General features: G+C 37.4%; 1 protein-coding gene across 1 annotated transcript in view; it reads left to right on the forward strand.

The window, feature by feature from the left end:
* LOC110448909 (UPF0764 protein C16orf89 homolog) overlaps positions 1–15,860 on the forward strand; it is a 34,548-nt gene that overhangs the window by 4,277 nt on the left and 14,411 nt on the right. The window contains exons 2-3 of the mRNA XM_021495412.1: positions 3,098–3,259; positions 10,625–10,775. Coding sequence (XP_021351087.1) covers positions 3,098–3,259; positions 10,625–10,775 — 313 coding nt within the window. The remainder of the gene's footprint in view (positions 1–3,097; positions 3,260–10,624; positions 10,776–15,860) is intronic.

Here is a 15,860-nt window from a genome sequence, read left to right on the forward strand (position 1 = left end):
AGCGATAGTGTTTGTCATACTAGTGTAGTTAAATATTTTCTCCTTAAGCAATGCTATTTATTATAGATATGCACCCGTTTTTATTAAACGAGAAGTTATTCCCGTCTTCGTAAATGGAGCCAGTCCACACAATTTAAACAAGGTATCAAGTAACGGTCGTGCAATGATGACGCGTGCGGAGCAAGTGTTGGTAATAATTTAAGTAAGGATCCTATATGGTACAAGAGAAGTTGACCTTTACAAGTCTAAAGGAATATAGCTTTTTCAAATTCACTTGCATTCGTTTGCCAATTATATAACGAAATAATGTTTACTTTGGAGGCACCTATTTTGCTAACTTAATTGAATATAGCAAGTCGCTTCGATATGTTAGAATGTTATTATTTTAGAATGCCATATTTTGGTTACATTATTGCGAAATGTTTTTGGTAAAATAACATGTCCTTTTCGACAGCGTTTGCAAACCAGACAAACTGAAACCTCCGTCTTATTTAGGTCACTTGGCAGTATCAGCAGTGTCCTGCTGCGATGTGGTACATGGTAAACGTGCAGCCATTGATACTGAAAAACAGCGAGCTCACATGACAATTACTTCTACTTTTTACGCATTGCGGTACAACATAACAAAAGCTATTCAACCCCACGGATTTAAGCACATTGCAACATTCAGGCATTACTTCTCATTCCCGAATACATTTGTTAAATCAAAAATCAGTTTCAAATATCGATACGGAACCTTGTAAAATAACACATGTTGTACATTGATTGGGACTTGTTGCCTGTTTCCCACATACCAAATTGACTAATTGACCGAAAATGTGTTCTGCAGATTTGTTTTTTCCTTTTACGGCACGGTGGCGTTGTTAATCATCCCTCGACGTCGTTTTGTCCAACACTGATGTTGAGTTGGAGAATTGCAACATGCCTGTACAGACAATGTTTATGTATTTATGATAATTTCATACCCATAAAGGTCTTATCAGACCTAGCTAGAAGATGTTGCACCCTGCTGGATGTGTTCCTACCCACATAACGATACCGCCCTCTTATCCTCGATTAAACATAGAAAACCGTGCGGTGTATTGTTTTTGACCTTAGAAGCGTTTTATTGTTCCTTCAAATACCTTCGAAAGGGTTTTGGGAAATACAATCACGGACAACGTCTTTTTGATTATCAAACAATATCCGGAATTTCCACCTTACACCCTGGTCAATGATGGTCCAGGTCAGGTGAAGACGTATGGCTACAGTTAGTCACGTGATGCTGTAGCATTTAAACATATCATGAATTTCTGGAATGTCATTTCTCAAAAATTCTAAAATTGACTCCGAGTTATTTAAAATGTCATTTGATTTCAACACCTGGCAAAGCACACCAGATCTCGTTTTATTATCGCTATTGCTGCCTCTGGTCGAACTACGATGAACATGTTGACAGCTCTGGGAGTTCACCAGCTGCAAACTGCAGGAACTCGGTAGCAAGGCTTATTGCCGGTGAAGCAGTGATATTGTATACTGCTCATAGCCTTCCACAAATCAGCGGTTATTGTCGAAATTTATAAGGCAACAGTTAATTGAAAATGAAAATACTATTTTATTGTTCGATTATAAATTCTTCTATTACTCTCGCGGGGAAAATTATCAGAATTCAATTATTCGTTTAATTTCATTGTTTCTGAACACAACTTTTTCTCAAGCGAATTTCTTGCAAAAATCGGATCATTTAATCAAATGTGATACCGTGTATTATTGTAATCCACCGGTCATATTGACAATATTTTATTACTTATATAATAACTTGTATTCCAACAGCGCATAAAGCGGAGCAGTATTACGATATTACTTAACTTTTGGATTTAAAAGGATAAAGAATAAGGATGGAATATCATGACATGCTACACTTTTCCTCATCAAGAAATATACAAAACCATATTTTTGTTCCGAACACGTAATTCAAAGCAGGTAAACAATAATTGATTGAGTGGTCTAGAGACAACAAAATTATTAAAAATAGTTATTTCAGACCGAAAATCATCGCTATTTGGAAGTCTACTGGCTACAAACCAAACCAAAAATAATTATTTGGGAAGTTTTGAGACAGAAAAAAACAATAGTTATTTGAGAAGTCTACAAATAAACAAAAGTTATTTGGGAAATCTAGATACAGCAGGTAAACAATATTTATTTCAGAGGGAATGAGACCTCAAACAAGAACAGCAATAGTTATTTGAAATGTCGTACACATTGTACAGTAGCTTAGACCGACGTTACTTGTTTGGAAAGTCTAGAACATTACAACAGGCTAATAATATCATTTACAAGGTCTTAAGACTATAAAACAGGCCTAGTTATTTGAGAGGTTTATATTCAGTAAATCAGACCAACAACATTTATTCTAGAGGTAAAAAATTCAAACTAACAATGCTTGGCCTAGAGGATTTTAAAGCAAACGGCAATGTTTACCTCGAAGTCAACAAATTAAAACTGAATTAAATGTTGAAAAATAAAGTAGTTGCTGTCATGACGGTTTATTTACCCGATTCACCAATATCAGATTCTGAATCAGGTTTTTCTTTTTGTCTCAACGGTGGATTATTCTAAACTTTCTCTTATGGGAACGCCTTTTACTTTTACTAAAATATGTGTCTTTTAATAAAGTTACATGTATCTTGTATCTTGTATGATATAAATGTATTATTATTTGAACAATATACTGTACGTAAGTTAGTGTCTCGTTTGAAGGTCATTGCGGTGTTCCTTGTTGATATGAAGTTTCACACGTTCGGCCTAATACTGGGAAAATAATATTTCCACAGTGCTTATGCATTTTTACAATTAAATTTTAATGTTATACACGGAACAAATTGATTCACCTAGAGCTGAAAACTACAGCGTCATGGCATAATGGAATACACACCATCAGTTTTAGTGAGAGTATTGTCAGAGTCATCATGTTAAGTATATCGGATTTTACAGCGATATCAAAGCTTCGTTTCGCCTACATCAATTAATTATTTTGATATGCTTTTTAATTCATTCTGTTATATAGATTTAAACGTCCTCGGTTGGATTATAGCCTTGTTATTTTCCCCCACAGGTCAGTTCAAAGTTCTCCTGGATATGATACACCGGTCTCCCGGGGAATGGCAGGTGGATAGTCAAACTCTGATGCAGATAGAGCGATTACAACGGACAGCTGGCAAGATCAGCGACAAAGCCATCCCCTTCATTGCAACGATCACACCGCAATATTTCTATAGTAAGTATATTGATTTTTTTTGTATCGTAATCACACACGTCATTTTATAGTAGGTATAACACAATATTCCCATATAGAGTAAGTACTGTAAGTATTTTTTCAGCAAGAATAATATACAATTTATATATTAACTATATACAACATTTTTTCAAAGTATAATGCAATAATTCTACTGTTGATAGCATAGAAATTATGTTGTGATTCCACATTGTATTTTAAGTACATTATATACTTGTGTACAAATATAAAAGAGGACAATTTCGCAGTGTGGAAATGTTTGCGTTTTCCGCGTTGAGTAAATAAATGCGAAAATATTCGCGCTAAAATATTTACTCATATCTTATATAGGTTATAGATACATAGAATATATAGATTTCAGAACCATTGTCAACGCGAATATTTCCACACCGCGATCAGTTTAAATGGTCACAACGCAAATATTTCCAAACCGCGATCAGTTTAAAGGGTCACAATGTAAACATTTCCACACTGCGATCAGTTTCAATGGTCACAACGCAAATATTTCCAAACCGCGATCAGTATAAAGGGTCACAATGTAAATATTTCCACACTGCGATCAGTTTCAATGGTCACAACGCAAATATTTCCATCTGCGATCAGTTTAAAGGGTCACAATGTAAATATTTACACACTGCGATCAGTTTAAATGGTCACAACGCAAATATTTCCAAACCGCGATCAGTTTAAAGGATCACAACGCAAATATTTCCAAACCGCGATCAGTATAAAGGGTCACAACGCAAATATTTCCAAACCGCGATCAGTTTAAAGGATCACAACGCAAACATGTTCACACCGTGATCAGTATAAAGGGTCACGACGCGAACATTTCCACATAGTATTTCTTTACGAAATATGTACAGTATGAAAGCTTGTATAGTAAATGATATTATTATTTTATTTCATTTCATTTCAATGATGATGATGATGATGATGATGATGATGTTTCTGTAGTAAATGTGTACTGTACACATTCATTTAACAATGGAAATATCTATTACTTAGATGTAATGTTCTATGGTTAAGGTATATCATAGTATATACGAATTATATATTAAATATTTTTACATAATATACCACAATTAACTAATATTTTTCAAGATAAATTGCTGTTTGCGATCCTTATTCTCCGCCACCATCTCTGCAAAATAAGTTTATTACTACCAGGAAACTCCCTTCAGTATTTGTGGAGTGTTCCTGTTATGTTCGCAGTATATATTGTCATCTTCCACTTTGTAGTAAGTAGTCTCCTGGCCATGCTACTCGTACAGAGGTATAACACTGGGTATAATCAGTGACACCAATCTAGGCCGCCATTGTTGCCTATTGTAACATAATAAAGTGAAGCATTTTAATTATTAATATATCTAACCCAGGGGACATTGCTGGCGGTCGGTACTGTCCTTTAGAGTTGGTACGAGAGTCATAGAATTAAGATGACCTATATATACAGTACAGTAAAGAGTTACACCGGTAGTCTTTGTACTAGAGGCACGACCAGGGATGGTAATAGGCATTTGTATCATTTTACAAACACCTTGATTAAGTTAGAAATTATCAAAATGTTGATAGGTTCTCCCTTAAAGTCTGTTTTGAATTCCCATCACCAGTTTTTTTCAAATGCATATTAAACAACGAAAACGACGACAAAAATGTATAAGACAATTCAGTTATCTGTGCATTCTAGGTCAAGCAACTATTTCTTTTTCAAAATGACAAACGTCTAAACCCTGGTCTTTGATTCTGCTATCGTTTAGCGACATTGGCTGTTACGGTCTTAAATTAACTTTAATGGATAAGGGATAACTGTGAGGGTTTAATTTGACTATAATGGATAACTGTGAGGGTTTTATAATGACTGTTAGGGATAACTGTTAGGGTTAAGCATTGACTGTTAGAGATAACTATAATGATTTCACATCGACTGTAAGGTATAACTGTGAGGGTTTAACATTGACCGTAAGGTATAACTGTAAGGGGTTAACATTGACTGTAAGGTATAACTGGAAGGGTTTAACATTGACTTTAAGGGATAACTGTGAGGGTTTTATATGACTGTTAGGGATAACTGTGAGGGGTTAACATTGACTGTTAGGGTTAGCTGTGAGGGTTTAAAATTGACTGTAAGGGATACCTGTGAGGGTTTACCATTGACTGTAAGGTATAACTTTAAAGGTTTAACATTGACTTTAAGGGATAACTGTGAGGGTTTAGCGTTGACTGTTAGGGATAGCTGGGAGAGTTAAACATTGACTGTAAGGTATAACTGTAAGGGTTTAACATTGACTGTAAGGGATAGCTGTGAGGGTTTAACATTGACTGTTAGGGATAGCTGTGAGGGTTTAACATTGACTGTTAGGGATAGCTGTGAGGTTTTAACATTGACTGTTAGGGATAACTGTAAGGGTTTAACATTGACTCTTAGGGATAACTGTGAGGGTTTAACATTGACTGTAAGGTATAACTGTGAGGGTTTAACATTGACTGTAAGGTATAACTGTGAGGGTTTAACATTGACTGTTCGGGATAGCTGTGAGGTTTTAACATTGACTGTTAGGGATAACTGTGAGGGTTTAACATTGACTGTTAGGGATAACTGTGATGGTTTAACATTGACTGTTAGAGATAACTATAAGGATGTCACATTGACTGTGAGGGATAGCTATAAGGATGTCACATTGACTGTGAGGGATACATGTAACTGATATGATTTTGCGTGTGTGTATGTACGCTGTATGTATGAGACAGGCTATGTTGATGTATTTGCCACCATGTGAAAGCGATAAACTTATACTGGCGTTATAGTGCTATCTTACTGAAATACCTTGCCATCTCATCACAGTATTCAATCCGGTCACATTATACTGACAACGAGTGAACCGGTTGGTGCCATTACCCTTAATGCCGAACGTTAAGCAGGTAATAACACCCACCATTTAAAGGACTTTGGTATGTCCTGGCCTATAAGTATCCATGTCTTCCTCACCTGGGCGAACGGTCAACAGTAAACACAAAAGAAACAAAAGGTAATTAGAAGTAGAGAGAAGTATAAAGACCCTAAATGTTGCAATGGATGCAGAGAAGATTTTTTTTGGTAGCTTGACACAAAAGCAAATTCACAATTCTGCAGGGGGTTTCCTCATTTGTCGCCTCTTCCGATACATGCCGTGGGTATAGTGAGCGTATTCTGTTCTCGATTCCCGGCCTGCAGGGGTGTGACTATAAGGGATAACTGTTCGAATTTAACATTGACCATAGCAGTTTACAGTACAAGGAATAAATATTGACGTGTGATTGTTTGATTGATTGTCAGAAACAGATTTCGCAAATATGTGAATGCATGAACGTTTTATGAGCTTCAATAATGGGTTTCCTGTCCGACTCGTAGCGAGAGAAATACCTCAGTTAAGCCGTATCCAATACATGAACACATAATTAGTGTTCAAAAATAACTAGAATGGGTCCAGCGGAAACATTCATATCTAGATTGTAGCTGATAGGTAACAGTTTCGCTTCGACGTAATAATACAGCTCTGCATTAGACATGTGAGAACAGAACTCGACATTTGTGTTGACGGGTAGGTATGTCCGGGTATAGTTGTCATTACTGTTGCATTATTGAGAGGTGAACTTTGTTTTGAGGAACAGGCTATCGCCTCAGCCTCATCCTCTCCAAGTTTGTCAGTCCTACTCATCTACCATGGACGAACGGCTGTCGCATCGTTAGGGGAGAAACCATTTTGTGGCTACGGCATTTTTCTGTTGTGTATAATGCGTACATATAATGTGACGGGGTGTCTTAGGCACTTTTCTCTTGTCTGCCGATCGTACTTTCCTTGTATTCTTTTATACCTGGACAAGGGGTAATTGTCTGGCACAAATTAGATATCGCCGATGTTCCCCCCAAGGGTTGACAACAGCCTAGTTCCGGGTCGGTTGTTTAGATTGAAGCGAGTATCGTTCGTGCCCCGATGCCAAGATGATACGTCAAATGACAGTACGATACCGCCCCGGCGCCAAGATATGACACTACGTAATCGGCTAGTTCGTGAAGTGCATAGGTAAAACTAGGGAGGCTCAATGTTACAGTTTGGAAGAAACATTGCCACACTTACTGAAACTCATTGCCCAAGATATGGACACTCATAATCACAGTAGAAACATGTATACACCGCAATACTATTTTGTGGACATTTTAATACTTGCACGGAAATAGAAGTACTGGCTACAATAAAATAATGTTCTATATTAGTAACGAGGTTAAGGCGTTCGCGGTAAGGTTATCGAAATGAGTGTGTTGGTAACGAGGTTAGGTTTTATGATACTAACTAATATCAAGGCTGGAGGTAAAATATCGGTGACGAGGTCAGTTTGAATGATACTTATAACAAGGCTCGAGTGTACGATTCTGACAACAAGCTAAGGGTGTACGATACTGATAACGAGGCTAGGATTACGATACTTTTAACGAGATAAGAAAGGTTTGATACTAGCAATGAGGTTAGGATATACAATACTGGTAATGCGGTCTGAAAGTGCAATGTTGGTAACGAGATAAGAGGGTTGTCGGGTGTCGCATTGGATAGCGAACTTGTCTTTCACCAAGGCGGTCGGGGTTCGATTCCTCGATAGGACGTGAAGTGGTTTTGGGTCACCTGCCAGACCACATTGGTTTTCTCCGGGTACTCCGGTTTCCTTCCACATTAAGACCCCCACCCTTCTCGCGCTAACATCCGGGCCAACAAGAGTGATTAATAAAAGTTGAAATAATTTCATTCATAGTTGTTGTTATGTAGATAAAGTTTACGTTAACGAGGTAAGCATGTACGATATTGGTAACGAGGTCGGGACGTTTGACACTGATAACAAGGTTAGGATTACCCTACCCTAGTCGTGATTTGGGTGTACAGTACCGGAGGTGAAGTTGTTGTGACGATAATGGAACGAGGTTTGGGATGTAAGATAATGAAACAGTGACGTTGGGAGGTTAGGACTTACAATAATGGTAACGAGGTTTGGGCCTGGGATGCTGGTAACGGGGAATAGAGAATATAGACTACATTACATTGGTTTTAGTGAGGGTAAAGGTGTTGCTGTCACATCATTGATCACGGTCGATCACCCGATCTCTCACTTTACTAGGCACACAATCTGTTTACAGAGAACAACTCGCTAATCATCGGCTCGATATCGGAAGGCTTCCAAATTAGTCGAGGCCGAGAGGTGTTTTGTTAAAGGCAATAATACAGCGATGAATGGAACGATAAATTAACCGGAAGTTCATTCGTATTGGGTACCCATTATCTAAATATGTTATATTCTGTAAGTTCCGGTACATTCAAACATTGTTTTCCGGTTAACGAATTGTAGCGCGTATAGGAGAGAGCGATTTACGAGAGGAGTTAAGACTTCTGTGAGGTCAGCCGCTAGTCTACAACCAGCGGTACAAAGGAGCTACTTAGCCAAACGATAATGACGAAAGCCGATACGGAGTCGTGAGCTGTGTAAATATGGTGAATGCTCAATTTCACTCAGAACATCCCATTACACGAAACACAAATCTAGTCCAAATAATATGTATTTTATAAAATATCCTACGTATTTTGAAATTAGTCGTTACACGATTCATATGATAAAAATATGAACTTTAAATTTTACATAAATAAACGATTTTAATTAGATGACGTAGTTATCTGACGCTTACAATTCAGTGCTATTAAACTGCATCAACCACTCGTTTATTGATATTCACCTCTTCATATGTCCCGTACGTCATTTAGTCTGTGTATTTGTACTGCAAAGGCAACTCAACACTAAAACGGGAACAAAACGCCCGCCTCATGAAAAGGTCAAACTCTTCAATTAATTATTTAGCAGGGGTAGTGTATTATCCGGGCGTTCTTGAGTTTCGATATAATAGGCATGATGTGAAGGCGGGATAATTGTCTCTCGGTACCAACCAGGTTACTGACTGTCAGCGTTAGTTAGTAAAGTTATGCGGGTATCAATGAGGCACGGGACAAACTACGGAGCTAAATACAGAGCGTTTGTCTTTACACGAACAATGTCAATGATATCTCGTATTCAAATAAATCATCAATAAAACAAATATTGTTCTCTCTGGGTTTTATTCTGGTCATATCATCACATGCCTCTGACAATCATCAAAACCCACTTGAAACTTTTTTTAATAATTTCGTTTCTATTTCGTCTGCTATATAAGAACATGCTATATGTTTTGTACCACGTTAATAATTGTAGTTATAATTATATGTCGCCTCTGCATTAATATTACATGCATGGGGTTCAAAGTCCGCACAACAGTTAAAGTAATATGGAGACAGGTACCTGGGGAGACACGTTTGAACAGAATGAAGAAGCAGGGAAGTGAGATAAACGTAAAGTTCCAAAGCTTGCAATGGGGGCAGCTGATCATGCAGAAGATACGGAAGGAACCCCCCGAGTTTGCTGGGATCCTTGTATTAGGCGCCTCTTATGTACACTTTCCCTGAATATTGCTATGGTATCATAGCTAGTTCACTAGAAAACGACCCGGCGAATCCTATTGCGATGAATCATATGATGAAAAAAATATGTTTCAGTAAAGATAGCCTGATAGTAAGGAAACTTTTGGAGTCACCGAAGTGTGTTATCTTGGTTATTTCAACAGGTCGGTCTCTAGGATAGCTGACTAAGATGTTACCACTCCAAACATGCATTTATTCTGAGATGTGAATTGTCTACGAATCATCTGTGATCAGAATTAGATTGGTGTAGAACTGCTAACTGCTACTTTCTTAGAAATAGTGGTAAATGCGCAATACATCGCATCCTCAATATTCCAAGGTTTATGTTCATTTTCGCTCTCTGCACCCCTGGGATATGTCGTAGCAAAGTTGAAGGCTCAGTGTGCACCACCTTGTGGATGAGACGAGAAGACTAGTTTGATCCTTTGATGTACAAAGGAATCTCGCGGTCACGTAACGGTACAAATTGTCTGGCTTAAGAGTCGGGTGTCGCTCATCTGAAATTTCAAAAGGGCAGGTATCGGCCTGACGATTGGTCAGTTTTTTTTAACCTGAGACCAATCAAATAGCTAGCTGCGTACCTTCAATTTTGCTATGACATATTCCAGGGGTGATGAGAGCAAAAGTTAACGTAACCCCTGGAATATCGAGGATGAATACACCGCCGCCGTGAGGAAACATGACAAAATATGTATTTATGATATTCAATCAACCATTTACAAATATAAGACTGATGTGATATTTTCTCAAGTGTATGGTAGCTTGAAATTGAAACTGTTTTGATATCTGTAAAATACAAGGCATATTTTGATTTCAGAGATTGGTATGATGCTCCAGAAGGGATTCTGGGAACTAGACTACAACAGTAAGAGTTTTGATGACAGTATGACACTGTGGCCGTACCAGGCAGGCGAGGCTCTACACGAGGAGGATTCGGATAATTGTATAGCGGAATTCTTCGGCACGGGGTGAGTTGGTGAAATTCGGCACAGGTTGAGTGGTTGTGTTTCGGCATTTGGAGGGTGAAAGAGCATCTGCTAGGATTGAGTGAGTAGGTTTCGGCAATGCTGAAATCGACACACTTTTGGCACTGAGTGAGCTGATTAGCTAAGGCATGCGGTGAGTGGGTGAACTTCGGCATGTGCTTCGTCTCGGTGTGAGAGATAAACTTCATCACTGGATGAGTGGGTGAAATTTTGTACAGGATGAATTGGCGAGCTTCGGCACGGAGTTAGTAAATGGGTATATGATCACCGAGCTTTAATGGGCATTTTTAAGCAACCGACATGGGATACATGAACGCGGTTAGATCAGGTTAGCATAGAGACAGATGGTCAAGTGAACAGGGCTCGATGTCTAAAGCGACACGTTCCCTGATACAAACCCATATTTAATAAAAGGTCTTGGTTTTTGGGGACACAGTCGCGTTTGCATACTTCAGATGAGATGGGGTACAGATCTATCGTTTTATATCCTACTCACGTAATAGTCGGCAGATTCGTTATATCAATCATCTTCTGTACACCTTTACTGTGGATTCCAAGTTCCAACAGAATAAAAAGCTCTAAAAGATACACATGTCGGATAATGAAACGACTACACAGCAACAGAGCTGTCCACTTCAGACCGCTTGGCAACCAAAGATTTATTCACCTTTTATTTCAAATTTGATCTTATCGAAATGAAACATTCTTGTTGAGTATATGTAGAGTGTGTGTTGGGGAATTGTTGTGCACAAATAAAAGAAAAACCCATATATTTACAAAGACAAATCTTTATGTATTTTAGGAATTTGAATGAAGATCAATGTCAGAACTTTGACTGTGATTTTGATATTCATTTGCATGAACAATCCACAGGCTAAACGTCAAAACCCAATATATCTTAAATCCCGTTTTTCGTGTGTTTTTTTATAGTTATGTAAACCCTAATCGCTTTAGAATTATGTATATAACGTGCACGAAATTAAAAGTTCGTTTATTATGAAATATCCGCATATTTTCTTCCGTAAAAAAATGTCATTACGAAGTGTCATATTTGATATAAAAAGAATAGTTGGAACATTTTGCTTTAATGCACAGTTGTATGATTATTTTCACATTCACAATAACTAGGAGATAACTTGTAAGTGCACTTTAAGCACGTGGGATAGGTGATTGTCGAAGAGGCATCCTTTTCTTTAAAATGAATTCTCAAACTTATTATTACTGATTGAAGTTTCCCATGCCATTAATCTTATTTTGAAGAATCTGAACGGGGGTCGACATTAACGTTCTTTATTGAGGTTTATTCTCCCTTTGACGCATTATCAATGATGGTCTAATTTATCACAATTTCAAAACGGAAACGAGGTCAAAATTATAACACCGACCTGACATGGTTTTCTCCATAGATTGCAAGAAACATCGTCAGATACAGAATTGATAAAGCACACCGTTTTGTATTGACTGTGATCTATGATGTTCCTCTTTAGTGACTGAGTTAATAAAATGTACTATGCGGAGGAGCAGCACCACTAGACAACTGATGGTATCTAATAAATGTAGATAACAATAGGTGCCTGATTCACGTAGGCTTTCCGTCACCATTCCCGTACAAATCAAGCTTGTAATCAATCGTCATATTATCGGGTGACAATGACTCCTAGATCAGTGGACCAGTGGACAGTGATCGATGGCTCCTCGGCGACTTGTCCTACAAACGGGATCTATTCATAACCGAACACCAGTTAAGATATTATTGGTGTCATCACGACGCGTTTCTGTTCAGAATTGTTTTATTATAATGCTGTGGTTATAATTATATTGCGGAAAATGTTGAATCGTTCGACGAAATTGGAAAGAAAACTGGTCAAGCAAAGATTCTATTCCGAATGGTATAAATAGAAGACGTATCGCACCGCGCAAACCGAATCAGTAAGAAGGCTTATATGTAATCATAGCTCTGTTCAAATCCAATAGAAGCGGATGTGAATTAGCATGTTAATTGTGTTGTCGGGCGTCAGTTCTGTCAGAAAAAGTCACGTTTCCACATATTGCTATGTATAATGCCAGGTATTAAGCGTCCAACTGACGCTGATCCGCCATGCTCTATATGGTCTCGACAAGACCTTTGTCTTATCTTATTTACTCACACATTGGTGCCGATATGATATCTCATTGAAGTAATTTTTTTTATCAAATATCAGAAATGATAGTTTACTAAGGTTTTATGATTTCTGGTTAGTTATGTCCACAACGGACAGATAAGCAAAACATCCCTGACAATGTGTTCTGGTAATCTTGGGTTGAGTTGTTCTATCAAAATGAAAGTCATGGTTTCCATAAACGAAGCTCATCTAAAGCAGGGAAAACATATTGTTTTTGTATTCGTAGGCATTCATGACATTCATGTCGTATTTTCTATTTAAATGCGATTTTTGCTTCGTAAGATTAGGTGCTATTGTGGTGGGTTTTGAGGTTCATAAACAGGTAACATCGTATGACTACAATACATGACAGGTATCACAGATCGGGATGGGCGATGTAGGGATACCCACCAGACATGCCCAATCATTGCCTTATATGAACGTGACCGTAACCTAATTGTAACAGTTTCTTAAAGAAAAACTATTCTTTTTTAGTTTCTGAAATAACACATATCTTACTTTAACGAAACAATTGATGGCTTTAGTTTTTATTTTATGTACTTTTAATAGAGTGCACGTAGATGAGTCGGGTTCACTTGGAATTTTAAGCTTACTGGGTACATATGTATCCAAAAAGGAATACCTCATCAAATAAGTCAGTTTATGAAAATAACTGACAGCATTTTAAATATATTTTATTAGTTTGATAAGGTTTCAACCATTTTCTGATTAAAACATATTCCTTTGAACAATATTTTTCCATGTTGTGTATAGAAATATAACAGGGTATTTATGTTTTCGCATCATACATTTTTTCAGGGATATTTTTCATTCATTAAATTTTTCAATCGAGTGAATAAGTAACAAACATTTAAATGGAAGGCAGATACAAAAAAATCAAATTGATTAAAACGGTATACAGGTTGATTTAGCATATATACCATTCATTTGTATTGCAAAATAAAAAGCTGCATCATATATATGAAAAGTGTTCCATTGTGTGTACCTTTTACATTTGGGTACGCTCACGTGAGGTCATGATATACGGTTTTATATCACAAACTTTATGCTTTTATTGTACTTATTGAACAAGTTGACGGGTGAAATGAAACATTCTAATAACTATGTGTATTTGAGTGTGGTTGGCTCTTATTCTCTCATTCCGGTTAGGTATGACAAACTTTGTCGATGTAAGATAGTGTTTACAAGATTATAAGACTCATTCATGCCCAGGGGTGTAGGATAGGGAAATCCAACCCGAGGGTTTTTCAAATTTGGTAAAACCCGAGGCTGTGCCGAGGGTTTTTTCAAATTTGAAAATCCCGAGGGTGGAATTTCCCTATCCTTCACTCTCGGGCATGAAAGAGTATGTATATGTCCCTTTATTTAATACAAAGAAAGAAAAGAAAGTACGGTAATGTTAAAAAAACGTAATTCGGACTCAGAATCGATAACAAAGGGGCTATTTACATGGAGGCGATCGAAAAAATACAAGGAGAACTAAACCAAAGGGTCCCGGAAAGGTTAGCGTGTTCCGCTTCGTTGACGGCCCAAACCCTGTAGGCCTGTTTTAAAAATGTAAACGCATATAGCTCTAGGATTTCCTTGGTTATACAGCAATCAGGGTTCTTCTTACCAGCAGGAAATGTGAACTTTTTTTGCAGAAAAGGATTAAATCAATAGATATTTTGTCTGCCGACACAACGACAACATTATTATGCAGATCGCTTATTGTGGTTTGGACACAAGTTTATATGTATACAGAGTTGTATTTTGTTTTCATTTCGGATTTCAAGCTGTTGTTCTTAATCAAACGATGAAATCAGAAGATTTAATTCTCTCTGAAAGTGAATCCAATTCAGCATGCTTTCGTTTATCAGTGTATTGAACTATCGAATTCAAATTGATAGTAGGCTTTAGACTTTAGACCCTTCATGATAAATTCTCGTAGCATAGCATTATGACTTATATTTAGATGTGGATCTAGGTGTCCGGTTGGACCATATATGTTGTTGTTTGGAGGTGTAGAACAAAAACATACTAAAGGAGGAGTTATTCTTAAGTCACCACTATTTAGCTGTTGTAATTGGTGTAGAAATAACGAAATAATTGGGGTTCTTTTGTATAAAATATTAGGCGGTACGTTAGCATTGATAAATTAATGGTGTAGGATATTGCCGATTTTAGTGGCATCTATCTCTAATTTTCCAAAGGTCTGTGCTGCTGGACCGTCGAAAGTTTCCGTCCGAACAGGTTGAAAGATTCGAATTTGAACAACATCATCAAGACTTTGATGTAGTCCTCAGGCTAGTTCAAGCTCACCAAATAAATGAGGGACAGTTTTAGTGGAATCCTCTTGTAATGTTCGTACACATGTATGGTAGCTAACCGTAGCATTGTGCTCGGTATGCCTGTTGTAACGTGAAGTCTAGGACTACGTTTACGTCTTCTTTAAGGAAATGACAAAGATATTTCATTTTTATGACTGCATATTGAAAATGACAAAGCACGGTCATTACATCCAGTTGGTGCAGCACTTGTAAAAACTCTGATGTAACGCGGGCGTTTGTCATGACCTGCGTTACGTTCATGATACATATACATTTTTTGTAGCATGAAATAATCGGTTAAGACAGGTACAATGATACAGTGAAAGCAACGTCACTTGCGAAACGAGTTCGATAAAGATCAATTGTTAAGTCTCGGGTTCAGTGTTTTTTATAGTAGACTTTATATTTATTTGAGGATTTAGAAGCATGCTTTTAAAATATATGATGGCATTCAATGATGCGCGGTAGTGGAAATCTTTTAGAATATTTCTGAATTGAACCATGTTGCATATCATTATACACATGCAAATGTTAAAAGCTTGATTTCAATACCCATATAATTACGTTAAAAAAACCAACAACAACATATTTCTGTT

Source organism: Mizuhopecten yessoensis, unplaced genomic scaffold (genome assembly GCF_002113885.1).
Source record: "Mizuhopecten yessoensis strain PY_sf001 unplaced genomic scaffold, ASM211388v2 scaffold4373_2, whole genome shotgun sequence".
NCBI classification, from domain to species: Eukaryota; Metazoa; Mollusca; class Bivalvia; order Pectinida; family Pectinidae; genus Mizuhopecten; species Mizuhopecten yessoensis.